The 17,305-nt window shown below is 35.3% G+C and overlaps 1 protein-coding gene across 1 annotated transcript; it reads right to left on the bottom strand.

The window, feature by feature from the left end:
• Positions 1-7,970: 7,970 nt before the first annotated feature.
• LOC130895782 (serine protease 27) lies at positions 7,971-16,170 on the bottom strand. The gene is made up of 6 exons (XM_057803331.1): positions 16,044-16,170; positions 12,261-12,480; positions 10,592-10,791; positions 9,904-10,040; positions 8,292-8,538; positions 7,971-8,236 (listed from the first exon to the last, which is right to left on the bottom strand). The coding sequence occupies exons 1-6, from the start codon at positions 16,168-16,170 to the stop codon at positions 7,971-7,973; spliced, it is 1,197 nt and encodes a 398-aa protein (XP_057659314.1).
• Positions 16,171-17,305: the final 1,135 nt, after the last annotated feature.

The following is a 17,305-nucleotide window of genomic DNA, read 5'->3' as shown; positions in this document are numbered from 1 at the left end:
TGACTGAGGAAATTAAATATATTTTTCAGTTTTCCATCTATCCTAAAGAAGGGATCACTTTTTTTGAAACACCTTGTATAAGTAACTGGAATATCATAGTTTTTATGTTACAAACAAAACAAATTTTTGTATTTAATTTTACTGGAATTATCTTCGCTAGTTATATATACATAAATACAACTTTTAAAGTATCCTGTATTTCTGATGAAAATAAATATATTTTTTAAAACCAATATTTTGAGAACGGTCGATTTTGCGAAAAATTCGTTTAAGGCAAAAAATATAATAAATTTCATAAAGTTTTGAATGGAATAAGCAAAAATATGAAATAATCAGGCCCATTTGGTCGAAATTCAATTTTATTGGCGAATTATAAGAAAATTCCTGATTTGGGTAAACAAAATATCAAAGGACATTCACAAATGTGTACGTATGTCCTCAAAAAAGGGGGTCAAAAGCCTCTATTGAATGGACTTTTCTCAAATTCATTCAATTAATCTGTAAAGAAATTTTATTTGCATTAACACTGTTGTCTAAATTTATTAAAATAGTAACAAGGCGCGTGTTGATCTATTTCTTTCCAAAATGTAGCAAATTTGATGCCCATATATTTTTCAGTTTTGTATCTATCTTAGAGATGGGATCACCTTTTTTAAAACACCTTGTATAGGTTACTGAAATATCATAGTTTTTAAGTTACAAATAAAATAAATTTTTGTATTTAATTTTACTGGAATTATCTTCGCTAGTTATATATACATAAATACAACTTTTAAAGTACCCTGAATTTCTAATGAAAATAAACATAATTTTTATAACCGATATTTTTGTTCGATTTATCCAAAAATTCATATAAAGCAAAAAATAATAAATAAAAATAAATTTGATCCCCATATATTTTTCAGTTTTCTATCTATCCTAGAGACGGAATCACATTTTTTTGAAACACCTTGTATGAGTAACTGGAATATCATAGTTTTTAAGTTAGAAACAAAACAAATTCTTGTATTTGATTTTACTGAAATTATCTTCGCTAGATATATATACATAAATACAACTCTGTACAATTCCTAATGATGGGTTCCTTATCTAAGTTCGAAAATCATTTTTGTTATTTAACTACCTGCATAATACATTAATCACAATCCTTGTGATTATTTCTGCATTCCTTGCAAACAAAAATAGTTATGAGATTATGGCGATGTTGAGATTAAGTCTCTCGTACCTTTCACTCGAAATTTTTGTCGCTAATACAAATAATCACTGAGATCAGCTATTATTATTTGACTTTCGTTGGTGGTTATTAACAATTTCTATTCCGTGACGCACATACAAACTGAAGTAATAATTTTTATGCAATTATTTCATCAAAGTCAAAGGAGCGATGTTGAAAATCCTATCAAAGTTGAGCAAAATAATTAACATTTCAACAATATCCTGTATCGAATAAATAACTTTCGAAACTTATAATTTCTTACGATTATTATGAAGAATAATAAATATAATATGGTAGATACGACAAACCATTGTGGATCAGTAAGAAATTTAACACTTTCGCTGCTAATAACGTCGTGTTTTCAGCATATTCTTCTTACAACGCCGTCTACATACAGAGGTTGACATTCCAAAGGGCTACTGTCACACGAGAAACCGCAGCTGAGAAAAATCTGCGCAAGTTTTTTGTCTACTGCCGACAGATCGTTTTCCTTCGATCACTTATACCATAGGTACTGCAACTTACTCTCCTTGATTGTCGTAAGAAATTTGTTTACTCATTTATTGTAGAACCTCTATGTTTGTCCAAGATGTCTGCAGCTTTCTTGTGGCCGCATCCATGGTTCAACTTTCGAATCCATACAAAATAACAGGAAATATCTAACAGCGAAGCATGCTGGTCCGGAGTTCCATGCTGAGGTTTGCCAGAAATGTCCTCATGTTGTTCGGAGTTTACCGCGCTTGCTCAATTCTTGATCTGATTTAGAGTTTGGGTCGCATTGCTAGTTGACGAACATCCCCAGGCTTCTTAGAGATGACATTTGTTCGATGACCTCTCCATGGAGTTTTGGGATTGACGTTTTTGAGAATACCAATAGTTTTGTCTCGGACGTATTTATATAAAGGCTCGTCCACGAAAGATTGAAGTTCTGGTAGGCTACTAGAGACTATCCACGATATCATCTGCGTAACGATAATTGTTTATAATGTTTCCATTGATCCGATTCGTCATATCTATCGACAAGCTTTTCAATACCTTCTTCAAAAAAAGTTGCCGCCAACAAATTCCATAGATAAAGCAGTAATAGTAAATCCGCAGTTTTCTTTAACCATTCCGTCAACTCGTCGAACCAGGTCATCTAGAACGACAGATTTGCGTCCTTGGCCCACTTCATCATGCATCGCCATCTTTAAACTTCCGATAACATCACTCATGAAGTTTTCCCCAATACACACGACTCATTATACGATTTCTGCAGTATTACGACCTTCGGCTTGTAGAAAACGAATCAAATTTCTGGAGCTGGAGCATCAGTAAAGGCGGACAGTTTACGTGATTTTAGCACAACGCCGACTGACGCTTGAATGTATACGAATATAATACGAGAGCTTCGCAGACGCGCCCGTTTTCTTCTGCGATCGGAAGTTGAAAAAAACGGCCTTCGTGTATAAAAAACATTCCTCAACCTCAAGATAATCTAGAACTGTATTTTCTTCATTCAATTGATGATATTTGTCATGAAAACGCATCAACCACGCAGGGTTGTTAGCGACTAATTATGGTTTAAAAAATTTGATCGTCAAATCTAGATTTTACTACTTAGTTTGCAGCCTTTCCGATAATTCATAAGTTTCTTTGAGTCTTTTTGAAGTAACTTTTCCATTTTAATATTTTAAACAGTCAAAAGATGTTTCACGATCAATTTTCATAATTTACAATTAAAAGTATTTGAATAAATATTTTAAAAAGAATTTTTAGATTTCTGCTAATATTTTGATCTTGAACTGATACACACTGTACACAAAATGTTAATTAGATTTTAACGTATTTTCTTCGTGTAGCTGGAAGTTTGATAAAAACTATTGTTATACAGATATCTACCTACCAACCATCTTGTTATTTCCTCTTCATAACATGGTACCGCGTCATTGGCACTCGGCACCGCAGCAATAGTCTGTAGGTGAAGGTTGAAAGCAATGACATACTTTCTCTACGAAAGGTCTATGTCAAGAAGTAGAGGATATGATATAGCGGTACCGGAATGCGGAGAAAGCTTATCGAGATATGTTCAGTTATACAAAACGCATTTCACATAGGAAACCGATTTTAACATGTTCCGCTTAAGTGATTTTATCGAAAAACGTAAAATTGTGATTAAATCTCTTTTTATCCAGTAAGAAAAACCTTTTTATTACAAAAACAAAGCATTAAATAAAACCTCAAAGCGCGATGTTAGTTGCAATTTTTATTAAGATACGAGGATGGTTCAATGAGTGCTTGTCCCAACAAAGAAAACACAAAAATTTTGGAAAAACCTATATTTATCATTTTTCTCAATATAGCTGACATAATCTCTTTATTTTTTCAAGTCTGGGAACAGAAAATAATATGAGAGGGCTAAATCTGGCAAATAGAGATGAGATAGCAATTCAAACTTATCTCTGTTGATAATTTTTCCTTTTTCGAGATAGTTAATGAAAATTATCCCACATGTATCTCAAAAAACGGACGCCATGACCTTGCCTGCAGGTGGAACGGTCTTTACCTTCTTTGGTTTTCCCTCTTCAGTTCAATGATTGTTTTTTTGGTTCGAGTGTGAAGTGATGGACCCACGTTTCATCCATGGTTATGAAAATGCTTTATTTCTGTGGAACATTACCAAAAACTCGATGGAAACATCTTCACGACGCTGTATTTGTTCCATTATGAGAAAACGCGGCATCCATCCCGCGCACAGCCTTCTCATATCCATCCAGTGGATTTTCTTCAACATTTCTAAAGTCGTCATCTCATTTGGTCCATTACTGGTCTTCGCAGATCGTACGGTCTCGTCGAAACGCTGCTATCCAATATCGCACTGTTGATAACGTTAAACTTTTATATTGAGAGAGGTAATAACGTTCACTATTAATGGCTGCCAAACAAATACTAAAGAACTTAATCTAATCTAACCATAAAATTGATAGATGAAACATCAAGATGACAGTTCATAATACTTCTTAGTTCATAATAAATCTAAAACAAATATAGACGAAACCGGAAGTACTTAATTCTGATGTTGATAACTGGATTTTTTTTATTTATAATATATATAATAATTTAGTAATACACAGCCGTAAGAGGGTTTTAAATTAACAAAATATTGATTGTATATCAAAATTTATAATATTATGAATTTGCTACCAATGCAACTTAATAAAATACATGGTAAAGTGAAAGTAGTGGTCATTTTATTTGAAAAGAAATTATATAAAGTATGCAGCAAATTTAATTAGCCATAATTTAATAGAAATCTGAATACTTTATAGTTGTTTTGTGAAGGATGAACTATCATCAAGGCTGTTACTTATTTATTATTTCGAAATGTAGAGGAATTAAGAAAGCAGTATGAATAACGAGGTTAATTGAAGTATTTTTTGTCATTATTATACATTAAATCAAGTAAAAACACCCGTTCACTGGGATATTTCGGAAATTACAGTCGAAAAAAAGTACAGTGTGCGCCAAAAGTATTTTACGTATCATTCGTCATACTATTTTTATAAAAAACGTAATCGCAGATGCTCGAAAAGCTGCCATTTCTCAATAAGTGCACATGTGCATGTGCACATCCAAGTTTAAGGCCACCTATTGAAAAAAACTAAATGATTTATATTCTGTTTTTATTTTGATGATTATTTTTATATAAACAACGACTGATTATTTCGTAAATTGAGCTTCTAGATCACAAAATAATAGGGAAAACCCAGTCGTTCGCTTCTTCTCATAGAAGGGAGAATTCTCCTTGAAGAGAATTAGAAATATTTGGGTTATAAAGCATAAACGAGATTATAGGTAGCCAAAAAGAAGCCAAAAAAATGATCAAAAACAAAAATTAAACACACGTTGGTCTAAAGGTAGACCGCCAGAAAGATGTTTTTAGAATTGAAGCTCAGCTTTCCAGGATTTTCAAGGTTAGTGACTCGGAATTCAGTATTGTATATTATGATACATTCCGTATATACGAATTGTTGCATTATTACAAAGAATCCAAATTCAACGTTTCATTTTTTTGATATTCATTTGCTATCAAATTGGAATAATACAATTTGCATTAAATTACTCGACATGCCTTAGAGATGGCGGTAGTTTAAAGACGACACGTTTTTTAGTATTTGTTTGACAACCATCAATAGTTCTTTAGTCCAACCATTATAAAAGCTGAACTAGATTCTACTTTGGATGAGACTGCTCCTTCGTTTTCAAAAACATGTGATACATCGAGTATTGTTCGTAAATTTGGACTTAAGAAAGCTGTGCGCAAGATGGGTGACGCTATGGAACAAAAACAGCTTCATGAAGATGTTTCCATCGAGTGTTTTGCCAACTGAAAAGGGAGATCCGGCTCCAAAGAAAGCTAAGACTATTTTGAAAAAAGAAAAAAAACTATCAACAGCAAGTATTATGCAACGTTTGAGTGAAGAAATCAAGCATTTAGCTAAGAAGAAAGTATTGTTTCGTCAAAACAATGCACCAGCTCAAACATCCATTATTGCAATGGCCAAAATTGATTATTTATAGTTCGAATTGCTACATCATGCAACCTATTCGCCAGATTTAATTTTCTCGGATCATTTTCTGTATCCAGACTTGAGAAAACGGTTCGGTGGTCAAAGATTTTACTTTTTCTCCGTTAATCTAGATCTAAAATAATCTTTTTAATATATTTTGGAGGTAACAGAATTTCCAGAAGCTGAAGAACGACCACGACTTTCGATTTAAACTGAATGAAGATGACTAGTCGTTGATAATGATTTCCAAACCTTCGGCTCGTTGTCAATGAGACTTCTAAGCTTTGATATTGGAACCATAATTTTCCTTTTCCATTTGAATCCACGTTATATGAAATGACTTACAACCTATTTAATCGTGATCTTTCCAGATCTATTATTCATCTTCAAATTCTTCTTTCTTCTTATAAAGTCCTATAAGCTTAAATACAGATTCTTTCATATTTACTAGCGACTTTCTCAAATCTTGTTTAACTATAGCATTGACATGATAAGTCCTTTGTAGTTTCCTCTTCTTATCCACAGAATCTATACGAGGATTCCTCTGTCAACCCCACCAATTACAGATGACTATCGAGTTTACAATCTTGTCTTTACTTATCAGAGGTGCCAAGTATTTTCTTCTAATATGGATGCTTAACTCATTCTACTTATTTTTAGTGACCGCTCTAATTATTAATTGCACCAGGAAGATTCTGGTGCAACTCAGCTCAGGTTTGGACATGTCTTCTGCCTTTTTGTTGCGGATGTAAACGATTGTTGGATCGTTGTCCATTTTCCCACGTAAATCTTCGAGCATTTGGTCTGTCCGATGAGACATCCCGGATGAATACCTGTCCACACACATTCCAAACAGGTTTAACTTTTCTTTGATGGAGACGTGAGGATTCTGCTCGTTCCAATGCACGCAGTGTTTCTTTATTCCAAGCGTGAAGTGTTGGGCACAAGTTTCAGTTATTAATTGTACCAAAAAGTTTCTGGTGCAACTCAACTCACTTTTGGACATGTCTTCTGCCTTTTTGTTGCGGATGTACGCGAGTGTTGGATCCTTGTCCATTTTCCCACGTAAATCTTCGAGCATTTGGTCCGTCCGACGAAACATCCCGGATGAATACATGTCCACACACATTCCAAACAGGTTTAACTTTTCTTTGATGGAGACGTGAGGATTCTGCTCGTTCCAATGCACGCAGTGTTCCTTTATTCCAAGCGTGAGGTGTTGGGCACAAGTTTCAGTTATTAATTGTACCAAAAAGTTTCTGGTGCAACTCAACTCACTTTTGGACATGTCTTCTGCCTTTTTGTTGCGGATGTACGCGAGTGTTGGATCCTTGTCCATTTTCCCACGTAAATCTTCGAGCATTTGGTCCGTCCGACGAAACATCCCGGAGAATACCTGTCCACACACATTCCAAACAGGTTTAACTTTTCTTTGATGGAGACGTGAGGATTCTGCTCGTTCCAATGCACGCAGTGTTTCTTTATTCCAAGCGTGAAGTGTTGGGCACAAGTTTCAGTTATTAATTGTACCAAAAAGTTTCTGGTGCAACTCAACTCACTTTTGGACATGTCTTCTGCCTTTTTGTTGCGGATGTACGCGAGTGTTGGATCCTTGTCCATTTTCCCACGTAAATCTTCGAGCATTTGGTCCGTCCGACGAAACATCCCGGATGAATACATGTCCACACACATTCCAAACAGGTTTAACTTTTCTTTGATGGAGACGTGAGTATTCTGCTCGTTCCAAGGCACGCAGTGTTCCTTTATTACAAGCGTGAGGTGTTGGGCACAAGTTTCAGTTATGAATTATACCAAAAAGATTCGGGTGCAACTCAGCTCAGGTTTGGACATGTCTTCTGCCTTTTTGTTGCTTTTTTGACCCTCTTATATCTCATCCCGGTCACCATGCTTTATTACGAGCACTCAACGTGTTTGGGTCATAGACAAAACCCTCTACTAGCTTAGAGTCAACCTCTATTGAATTGAATAGTATTAGAGGTAGAAGAGGTTTTCTTGACATTTATTTAGTACGTGGAAGATATTTTAAAAAAAAATAAACGTATAATGTGAATAATTTATTAATAAATATAATAATATTTCCAATTATAAAATTAGCATTATTTTATCACTAAAAACAACAAAATTTATTCGTCGTTTCAGTCTTTTTACTGAGATTTATATTTTTCCATCAGACTTCATCATTTTTATTGGGCTATAACGTTTCTAATCCAATCCGTCGTTACTGGAATTTTATGATAGATTCCAGGTTGACGAGGTACACCGCATCCAAAACCTGCACTTATAATTCCTACCAAAGTCCAACGCCCACGTTCGAGAACTATCAAAGGACCCCCAGAATCCCCTAGACAGGCGTCCTGTTTCCCGTTTTCGTGACCTGCACATAACATTTCCTCGTGAAGGTCGACGAAAATTCTATTCATTTCGTGCCAACGAACGCATTGGTTTAAATCTAAAAATCCGAAATTTGCCGTAACTGATTTTTAAATGTTTAAATATTACTTTACCTAAAATAGGAACCGAAGCACTTCTCAGAACATTAGTGCCAATTAAATCATTAGTTCTCTTAATTTTTCCCCAACCGGCAACCACTGCTTCCCTTCCTGTTAATTCAATCTCTTTACTCGGCAGACAAATAGGAGAAATATGAAAATAGTTACTGGCTTCGATCGCCAATTCCAGGAGGGCCAAATCGTATCTATCGGGCTGCGTAGCACGATATCGAAATTTCGGATGTATAACTTTTTTACGAACCTGAAATATCAACAAACATAGAAAATTAATAACTAAATGGATACGAAATAAGGTTGAAATTGATACCCATTTTGATTAAAGCATCCAAGGCAACGTTTCTTAACGGAAAGACCGCGAATAATTTCAATTGTAGTTCAAAGATTGAGAAGGGTACTGTACATGTAGGTACTGCCGCAACACGTAAGGCTCAGTGCGACTAAATGCATGAAATGATGGATGTTCGCGAGTCGCCCACATAAATCTTCGAGCATTTGGTCCGTCCGACGAGATTTCCCGGATGAATGTCTGTCCACGCACACAGATGAGCATTCTGGTCGTTCCAGTACACGCAGTGTTCCTTTATCAAGTCCAAATTTTCAATTATGCACTTTTTGGAATGCCTATTATGTCTGTTAGCTCGCGCACTTTCAGTCGACGATTATCCATTGGATTTCCTTCAGAATTTCAGGAGTCGTCATTTCATTTGGTCGACCACTGCGTTGCTAGTCTTCGCAGATCGTACTCGACAATCTGCCACCCAATATTTTGCTTGGACACTATGAAGTGGACGGAAATTGGAAACCAAAAAGAGGAAAAAGTGGACAGGATGCAGAAGCGACAGTTACTTTTTGACACAGAAAAAACAAAAAAAAACTATTACAAATAGTGTATAAGAAAAGAAGAGACGAGCGAGCAAGCTCAGAGACAAGTACAGAAGACGCATGACGGCACGCCAGGAAGAGTAGTAAAGTGTGGCTAATAACAGATGGCGCGACGTGTATTTAAAACGTGGGGAATTGATATTTTCCATCCTTGTTGTGCACGCAGACAGTCGGAATGAGGATTTTTGACTCGAGGGGAGTCGAAATGTAGCCAAAACAGTGAAAGGATCGAACAACAACACTTGACACAAAAACCGATAATCTGTGTTAACCACGTGATAACGGACATTATACCGTGGGTGAATAAATGTATTTACAAACAATGTAGCGTTTATATTTCTCGTCCAATCTCACAGAAAATAAAATAGATCGATTGAGGAGTATTGCACTAATATCAGAGTGCGGCTATTAACGAACAGATGGCGCTGTCTGCTGTGATTTTATTCGCACTCATTGATTTCTCTGTCTCTTTCGCACTTATTGATTTTCATAAACTTATGCTAGAATACGTCTAGTGACATTGTTTGAAAAGGAAAAAATATGAAAAACTCTCAATGGGCTCAATGCCCTTTTACTCAAGTGACAAAACATCGATTAGGACTAACGTCAACCAGTCGAGATTTTCGATTCGATCTTTTAAAATCGAGAATTTGATTATGAAAAATCGATTCCTATTGATGCTTTGCTACTAGTAGACATCTGTCTTCTTCAATTCGAACATTACCTTATGTAAATCAGCTGGGGCCGGTTCTTCAACGATTCCAGTATCTTGGATATCAAGATCCCCTAAATATATCCAAATATTTTCAACATTCACACTCAATATACAATGTGCGGCAGTTGCAACAAATTTTCTTGATACTGAAACATAAAAATTATTTACTAAACGAATAGAAACTTGATAAATGATTGAATAATACAGTTTTAAACAGAAGAAAAACGGTTCTTATGACAATTTTTTTAATAGAATCATCATTTACAAAACATTTCGTTAGGATAATAGTTACGTTACTTTTCCTCGGTTTTATTTTATTGTTTGTGTACGTAAAAAGAATGTGTCTGCTTAAACTTATATCTCTGTCATATTTATGGGAAATTTCAGCAGAATTTTATACAATTTAAAATTGGAATGGCAACCCTGTAGCTACTGCATCAGAGTGGTGCAAATTAGACAGTTTATTCTCAGTAGTAATAACCCAAGGACATTGATAATTGTTCGAAAAAGTTTTCGGACGTTCTTTAGCGAAATTTTGATTTCTTACCGAGGTTACTAACTAGTAAACATCTGTAGCTTTGTCGTGCGAATTGGTATTATAGACGCTTCTTTAAAACTCGCACTCATATATCAATTTTCCGTTCGGAATTCTTCGATACTACAAGTAAGAATAGATAAAGTATATATTTTCACTTACCTAGAACTCCTCCACATTGAAAAGTACCGATTTTTATATACGCCTGCCAAGGAAATTGTCCAAAATTAGCTTCGCGTCCTCCAATTATTCGTTTTTTCAATATACGATCTCCCGATAAACCGCAATCATCGTATTCCGATTCCGGTAGTGGAAAATCGTCTATTCTTTTTTGTATCAAATATCCAGAATTTTTTTGGAATCTAAACAAAAAAATTACTGAGTTACATATTGTCATCTAAAAAGTTTCTCCTGTTTTACGCTGAGATCAGTTTTCAAAGAACTGAACTCATCCACTTTCTTGACAGTTTATTATGCCCTTATGCCCTTTGAATCAGTTTGCCTAATTAGTAAGCACGCACCTCCAGTTTCAGAAAGATCGTTGCACGGCTATGCACCTATCTATTCCAAGCTCAGACTTAGTTCAGGGCTCAAAACTTTACAATGCAAAAAAATGCTCAATCACTTGCCAATTGGAACCATCTTTTCCCGCATTTCGCAATAATTTGAGGGTGTATTTACTTGAAAGTGTCTTATTTGTATCTTTTAGTTACTTTTTTAGTTTTTGAAAGCTTTTTTTGAAAAAATGTAACACTAGACTGTAGTTAAAAAAGTTTCTTTGTAAATGTCACCTCAAAAATATTTAATTTTTGAGAATTTTCGAAAAAGAAAACAATAAGTAGATCAAAATTCATTTAATGAATGTTACTTAGTTGGCAGGCTTAAAGGGAATATGTATGAACGCGGAACACGACCATTACCCACCTACTCCAAGTTCAGAATTATTTAAGGGCTCAATACTTCACAGTGCAAAAAAAGCACAATCACTTGCTAATTGAAATCATCTTTTCCCCTATTTCTCAATAATGTGAGGGCGTATTTACTAGAAAGTGCCTTATTTGTATCGGTTTTAGCACTCGATGCTGATTTTGAAAAAAATTATAAACCAAAATCTGGAAACAACGTTATTTACTGTTGGGAAAAAAATTCTGAAGGATATATGACGATTGAGATATTTGAGAAATTAGAAGTAACTTCAGATTTAAGTAAACTTCACTAAAGAAAAGGTTGAGATTATTAGGATTATTGAGACCGAAAAATCGATCAAATCACATTGTTGGGCACTCATAGATGACGTCATCTGTTGTTTCTTTCTTCTCCATGCAACAGCGAGACTCCGAGACGTTAATCACATCCATAATGTGGATATGGCGTCTATTTAATGGATCAGCTGCAAGCAAAAAATACAGAAAGCCCATCTCTGTGGGGATTGTTTAAAGCCACGTGGTTTTGGTTATAGCACGAATGGGTACTATGTCCATTGGTGGATTAGCAGATCTTAATCTGGCGGGAAAGTCCTGGTATAAAACTAAACAAGTGCAGTAATCAGTAATTTGGAAATCTGGAGAAGTAGTAACGAAGAAAATAATAGAGACAGATTAAAAGGAAAAAAGGAATTGGAGGCAGTAGAAAGAAGTGGTTAGCAGAGAAAGAACAAGATCCAAAGAGAATGTAAGTTCAACATTGGAAAAAGAGACCTGTGTGATAAAAGGGGCAGTACTCTTCTTATTAACTTTAGAGCCGATTAGTAAAGTAGGAATTGGGAAAAATTCATATGGAATAATTATTTTTTGATGATACTTCAACCGATGTATCTTTTAAAACCACTTACTCGAAACTGTCTTGTAAATCATCGTAGTCTTCATATGGAATAACGGACGGTACGTATTTGTTTCTGGTAACGCAGCAGGCTACCAACCAAGGATTACCACCACATCCTGTTTGACTCGATCCACCTACCAACCAACATGCTAAAGATAGAGTACAGGCGTGCGACTCTCCTTGTTTTTCACATTTCGCAGGAAATCCAAACATCGTTACAAACACTCTTCCTGCAACGAAAAAAAAAATGGACGAACATTATTTGGAACGTTATGTATGAAACATTTTATTTCTAAAAATACTCTTCTACATAATTCCATGATCATCAAACAATCATTGATCGCAGAAAGCGTAGAGAACTGACGCATAACCTCGCTTTTTAGTGTCAATGTCAACTGAAAAATCCGCGCAAATTGGGGCAGTGGTTTGCGGTACTAGAACTAGTCTGAATACCACGAGGAACAACCTCTCAAAGGTACAAAGACTGATTTGCTTATGTCCAGATATTTCACCCAACAGCTGCACCAGAAGTGATTCTAAATCTCCCACATGGTACTCCCAAACACACCAAGCAAATATTTTTACAATTGAAAAAAGTGTTCAGTTCAATCTGAAGAGGAACCATCCCAAACAAAAGATCATCATTCTGTCCAATAGTCAAGCAGCTATTGGAGTTCCAATATCATAAAATCCAATCTTTAAACTATCAATTTCAGAATAGTTTACCCCTGCGGTCGTTTTGCCCTTCTCAAGATCGCGTAGAAAGATTGAAAAGTTATCAGTAATTTCATCATTATATCACACCATATCCTTGTAATTGAAATGATAAAAAAAGTTCAGAATTAGTTAAGGCTCAATACTTTATAATGCAAAAAATGCACAATCACTTGCCAATTGAAATTTTTTCCCGCATTTCGCAATACAGAAGATCATCACTCCAAACTATTGATTTCAGAATATTTTACCTCTGCGGTCGTTTTGCCCTTCTCAAGATCGCGTAGAAAGATTGAAAAGTTATCAGTAATTTCATCATTATATCACACCATATCCTTGTAATTGAGATGATAAAAAAAGTTCAGAATTAGTTAAGGGCTCAATACTTTATAATGCACAATCACTTGCCAATTGAAATTTTTCCCGCATTTCGCAATACAGAAGATCATCATTCTGTCCAATAGTCAAGCAGCTAAATCCAAACTAAAATAGAAGATTAAACCATTGAACATCAATTAAAAGACAATTCATCCCCTTATCTAAACTAGTATCACCCATCTTTGCTTAATGACTTTAGTAGCACATTTTCTAAAATGAATTTACTAGGTACAATCTAAATTTTATCCCTCTAACATATTAGGAAACAGAAGTATCTACAATTTAATCAAGTATAATTCAATTAATTAGAGTCTTGGAGATGCACCATTAAATTTAAATCGGTTTGTTATTCGAATTTAATATCCAGGTATTTAATTATTGATTAAGTTCCCGTAGCGGAAGTTATCCTTTTAGGAACAGATATCAGTTTTCTATCCTAATCCTTTAATCCACCCAGTTCATATACCTTTCTTACTTTCACTTTCGAAGGAATATCCGATTACTTGTACTCAAGTGCTCAAATTCAGCTTTTTCCGAAATAAACTTTTCTCCTACAACAGGATTTCGAATAATTTCATCATTATATCGTGTGAAGCAACCCAGCTCTTTGTTAACATTAACAAACGAACAAATTATGTGGTAGTGAACGTTTGATTGGTGAGATTGTGGCAAAACTAAACACCAAAGTATACTATTTCTAATATATTTGCGAGCTTTTCGAATACTTATATATTTATCATCGGGGAATTAACCGTTTGAGAATTGAGGTGTGTTCAATCTTCTTTTAAAAAACATTAAATTCAATATTCGAATAGACGTTTAATGACGGTGAAGAACGTGTTCGGCATTATCCGTATTCATATGATCACTGCTGCAAGCATGGAATCACTTACAAATCATTCCATGTAATGAAACACTTTCAGGATAATATTTACGCAACTTTTTCTTGGTTTCTTCCATTTTTTTCCACGCAATAATCGTTCAACTAATATGCAGTTTGTTCGGGTTGTTGTTAGGTATGCTTAAGTGACGTTCACTGTAAGTACTTATTTCTTATTTGACAGAATTCACTTGATGATCTTTCCTGATTTTATTGTTGGATATAAACCACGCTGAGTCGGTGATTATTCATCATATTTTAGACTAAAAACGTCTCTATAATCTTGAGGTGAGATTTGGTTGCTGGCCCTCATAACTGGATCGCATGGGTCCATATTGGATTGAAGGCGAGTGGAAATGGAAAATATCTGCGAATCACAGTAGATAGTGAACTTTTCTGAAACAATCACGAATCTGATGGTGTGCAGAATCCTCGTAGGCAAGAATTGGAGTTGTAATCCAAAGATCCTACGGTAGATGTACACGGCAATTGTTAGACGAATCATCACATATGGGGCAGTGGTTTGGGGTACTAAAACCAGTCTGAATACCACGAGGAACATTCTCTCGAAGATACAAAGACTGGATTGCTTATGTGCAATGAATCTGCACTAGAAATGATTCTAAATCTCCCACCTCTCAACATAGTATTGCTTGACATCAGTTAGAATGTTCGGAATCATCGAAGAAAATCCGTTTCTAAATAATGACCAAACCTGACGTGCTTCAGGATGATGCATCGAAAAAGTTGGAATAGAACTGTATGGACCCAGAACCAAACACTCTGAAATAATGGACAGCGCAGAAATTTATGCAATTGAAAAATGTGTTCAGTTCAATCAAGAAAGGAACCATCGTAAACAGGAGATCATCATCCTGTCTGTTAGTCAAGCAGCCTTTAGAGCTCTAAACTCTAATATCATGAAACCAAACTCGTTTGGGATTTATTACAAAAATTAAACGAGCTAGGGAAGAAAAACAAACTCTTTCATGGGACCAGAACCCTTCTGCGGTATCAGCTACAGAACAATAAAAAAACACTGGAAAAGAAAGTAGATAAGAGGAAAACCAAATATTGGTTCTCTTCTTGGGCTGAGACAGGCAAAGACTTTCCTGGGAAACTATAACCAGAGAAGATCTGCTTAATGTATCTACGAATACTAACAGGAGTCCTATGGGAGCACTGTCGCTTCAACAAACTCCTGAAGACGCTAGACATAGCAGATAATGTGGCGTGCAGCTTTTGTTGCATAGAGGACTAAAAAACTCAAGAGCGCTTCAAATAGACGACGAAGATCTCTGGCAATCATATCCATTCCATATTCTACACTTTTTAAGAGAAATGGGATTGATGGATCAGCTTTAAACACTGGGTTCTCCAGTATGGTAGCAAGAAAGGGGGATCCAATAGATCCTTTGGGTCGCAGTGTAGAGAGACCCCAAATCCATACATACAACCAATAGTGTTTGCTAAATTCAATTCCTAACTGTTTCCTTTTAACGAGAATGTTTTCCTGGTGAGTTCTTGTCTAGATGGATACCCAAGTACTTCAACCTGTCTGTTGGTGGTAGGGTTTGTCCGTTTAGCTTTACTGTGGAAGTAACTTCCCTAAATTTTGTGAATCCTTAAGTTTTAGAAGCTTACCAATTCGTTCACTCATTGCAGCCAACTTTTTGTATGGAGCGTTTACCATTCTGGTGAAAAATTTGACGTAGCATAAAAAAATTTCCTCACAAACATTCTCAACAATACTAATCTTGCAACATCGAGTTTCTCAATCTATTTATTTAGTTGTTCTAATAATTTACAACAGAAACTTACCTGTAATACCAATTTGTTTTCTGTAGCCTCCAAATTCATCATTTTCCCAATTTGACCATAAAATCTGTCGACCCAACAAATGATAACCGTTCACGTTACATACAACTAACACCACTAAGAAAAGCATCTCTTCTCCACATCTTGTACGCCGACTGTCACATTTTTTTTATTCTGTTCACTATATTCGCGATCGGAGTGTGTGACGAGATTAATTTTGTTGTTGGTAATGTTTTCAAGTCGAATAACAGTAAAAGAATGGTCGGTAACGGCAATACTCCCAAAGTAACCTACTAACTTAACCAATTACCTACAGACAAAATTCTGTTCGCGAGATTTACACAACGAGATAATTGATCATTAAAATACTCACAATATTATACGAGGTCTGGTAATTGGTGAAAATGTATTTGGCATAAATAACAGAAAGTAGTTGAAAAACTCTTTGAAACGCAAGTATTTAGTTACTGCGCGTTATTCGACTCGTCCCATTTTATATTGAAATGCAACGTGATGATGTAAGACTTTTTCAATTTATAAAAGGGTAAAACTCTGAACGAAAGGACAAGTGACTAGACAAAAGATCTATGGGACCGGATCTATGGAATAGTCTACATGATAGTCCGCTTATACAAGGTCTGGTAATTGGTTAAAATGTTCAATATTTGTCATAAATAACAGAAAATAGATGAAAAACTCTTTGAAACGCAAGTATTAAATTATTGCGCGTTATTCAACTCGTCCCATTTTGACGTTGAAATGTGACTTAATGATATAAGATTGTTTCGATTCATAAAAGGGTCAAATTAGGAACAAAAGGACAGGTGACTAGACAAAAGTTCTATGGGACTGGATCTAGCTACCACTGTCTCCCTTTTCCCAATCATTTCCTCCATTTATCTCTATCTTTATCGATATTATCTTGCCAAGATTTCATGGGTTTTCCTCGTCCTCATTCCCTGGGTAATAGCTATGGGACTCTTCTTAACCATCTAATATCTTCTTACGTGGTCGCACCATATAACCATATCGCCATAAAGTGTTTCATTGCGCTCTTAAGGTTTATACATTCTTCTATACGCTCAAACCAATTTTTTTCACTCCGAATTATGGTTCTAAATATCTTCAATAGCTTCTTGAATTGATGGAAAAAAGTCATTAAGCGATAAATCCGATGGATCTGAGCATTCTCTGAAGATGTTTCAATACAAAAAGTTGCACATGGAGGTTTCTATGTTAGAATCATTAAATATCAACCCTAATAC

This window comes from Diorhabda carinulata, chromosome 6 (assembly GCF_026250575.1).
Source record: "Diorhabda carinulata isolate Delta chromosome 6, icDioCari1.1, whole genome shotgun sequence".
Taxonomy (NCBI): Eukaryota; Metazoa; Arthropoda; class Insecta; order Coleoptera; family Chrysomelidae; genus Diorhabda; species Diorhabda carinulata.
The sequence above is the reverse complement of the archived record's forward strand: the minus strand, read 5'-3'. Positions and strand labels throughout refer to the sequence as shown.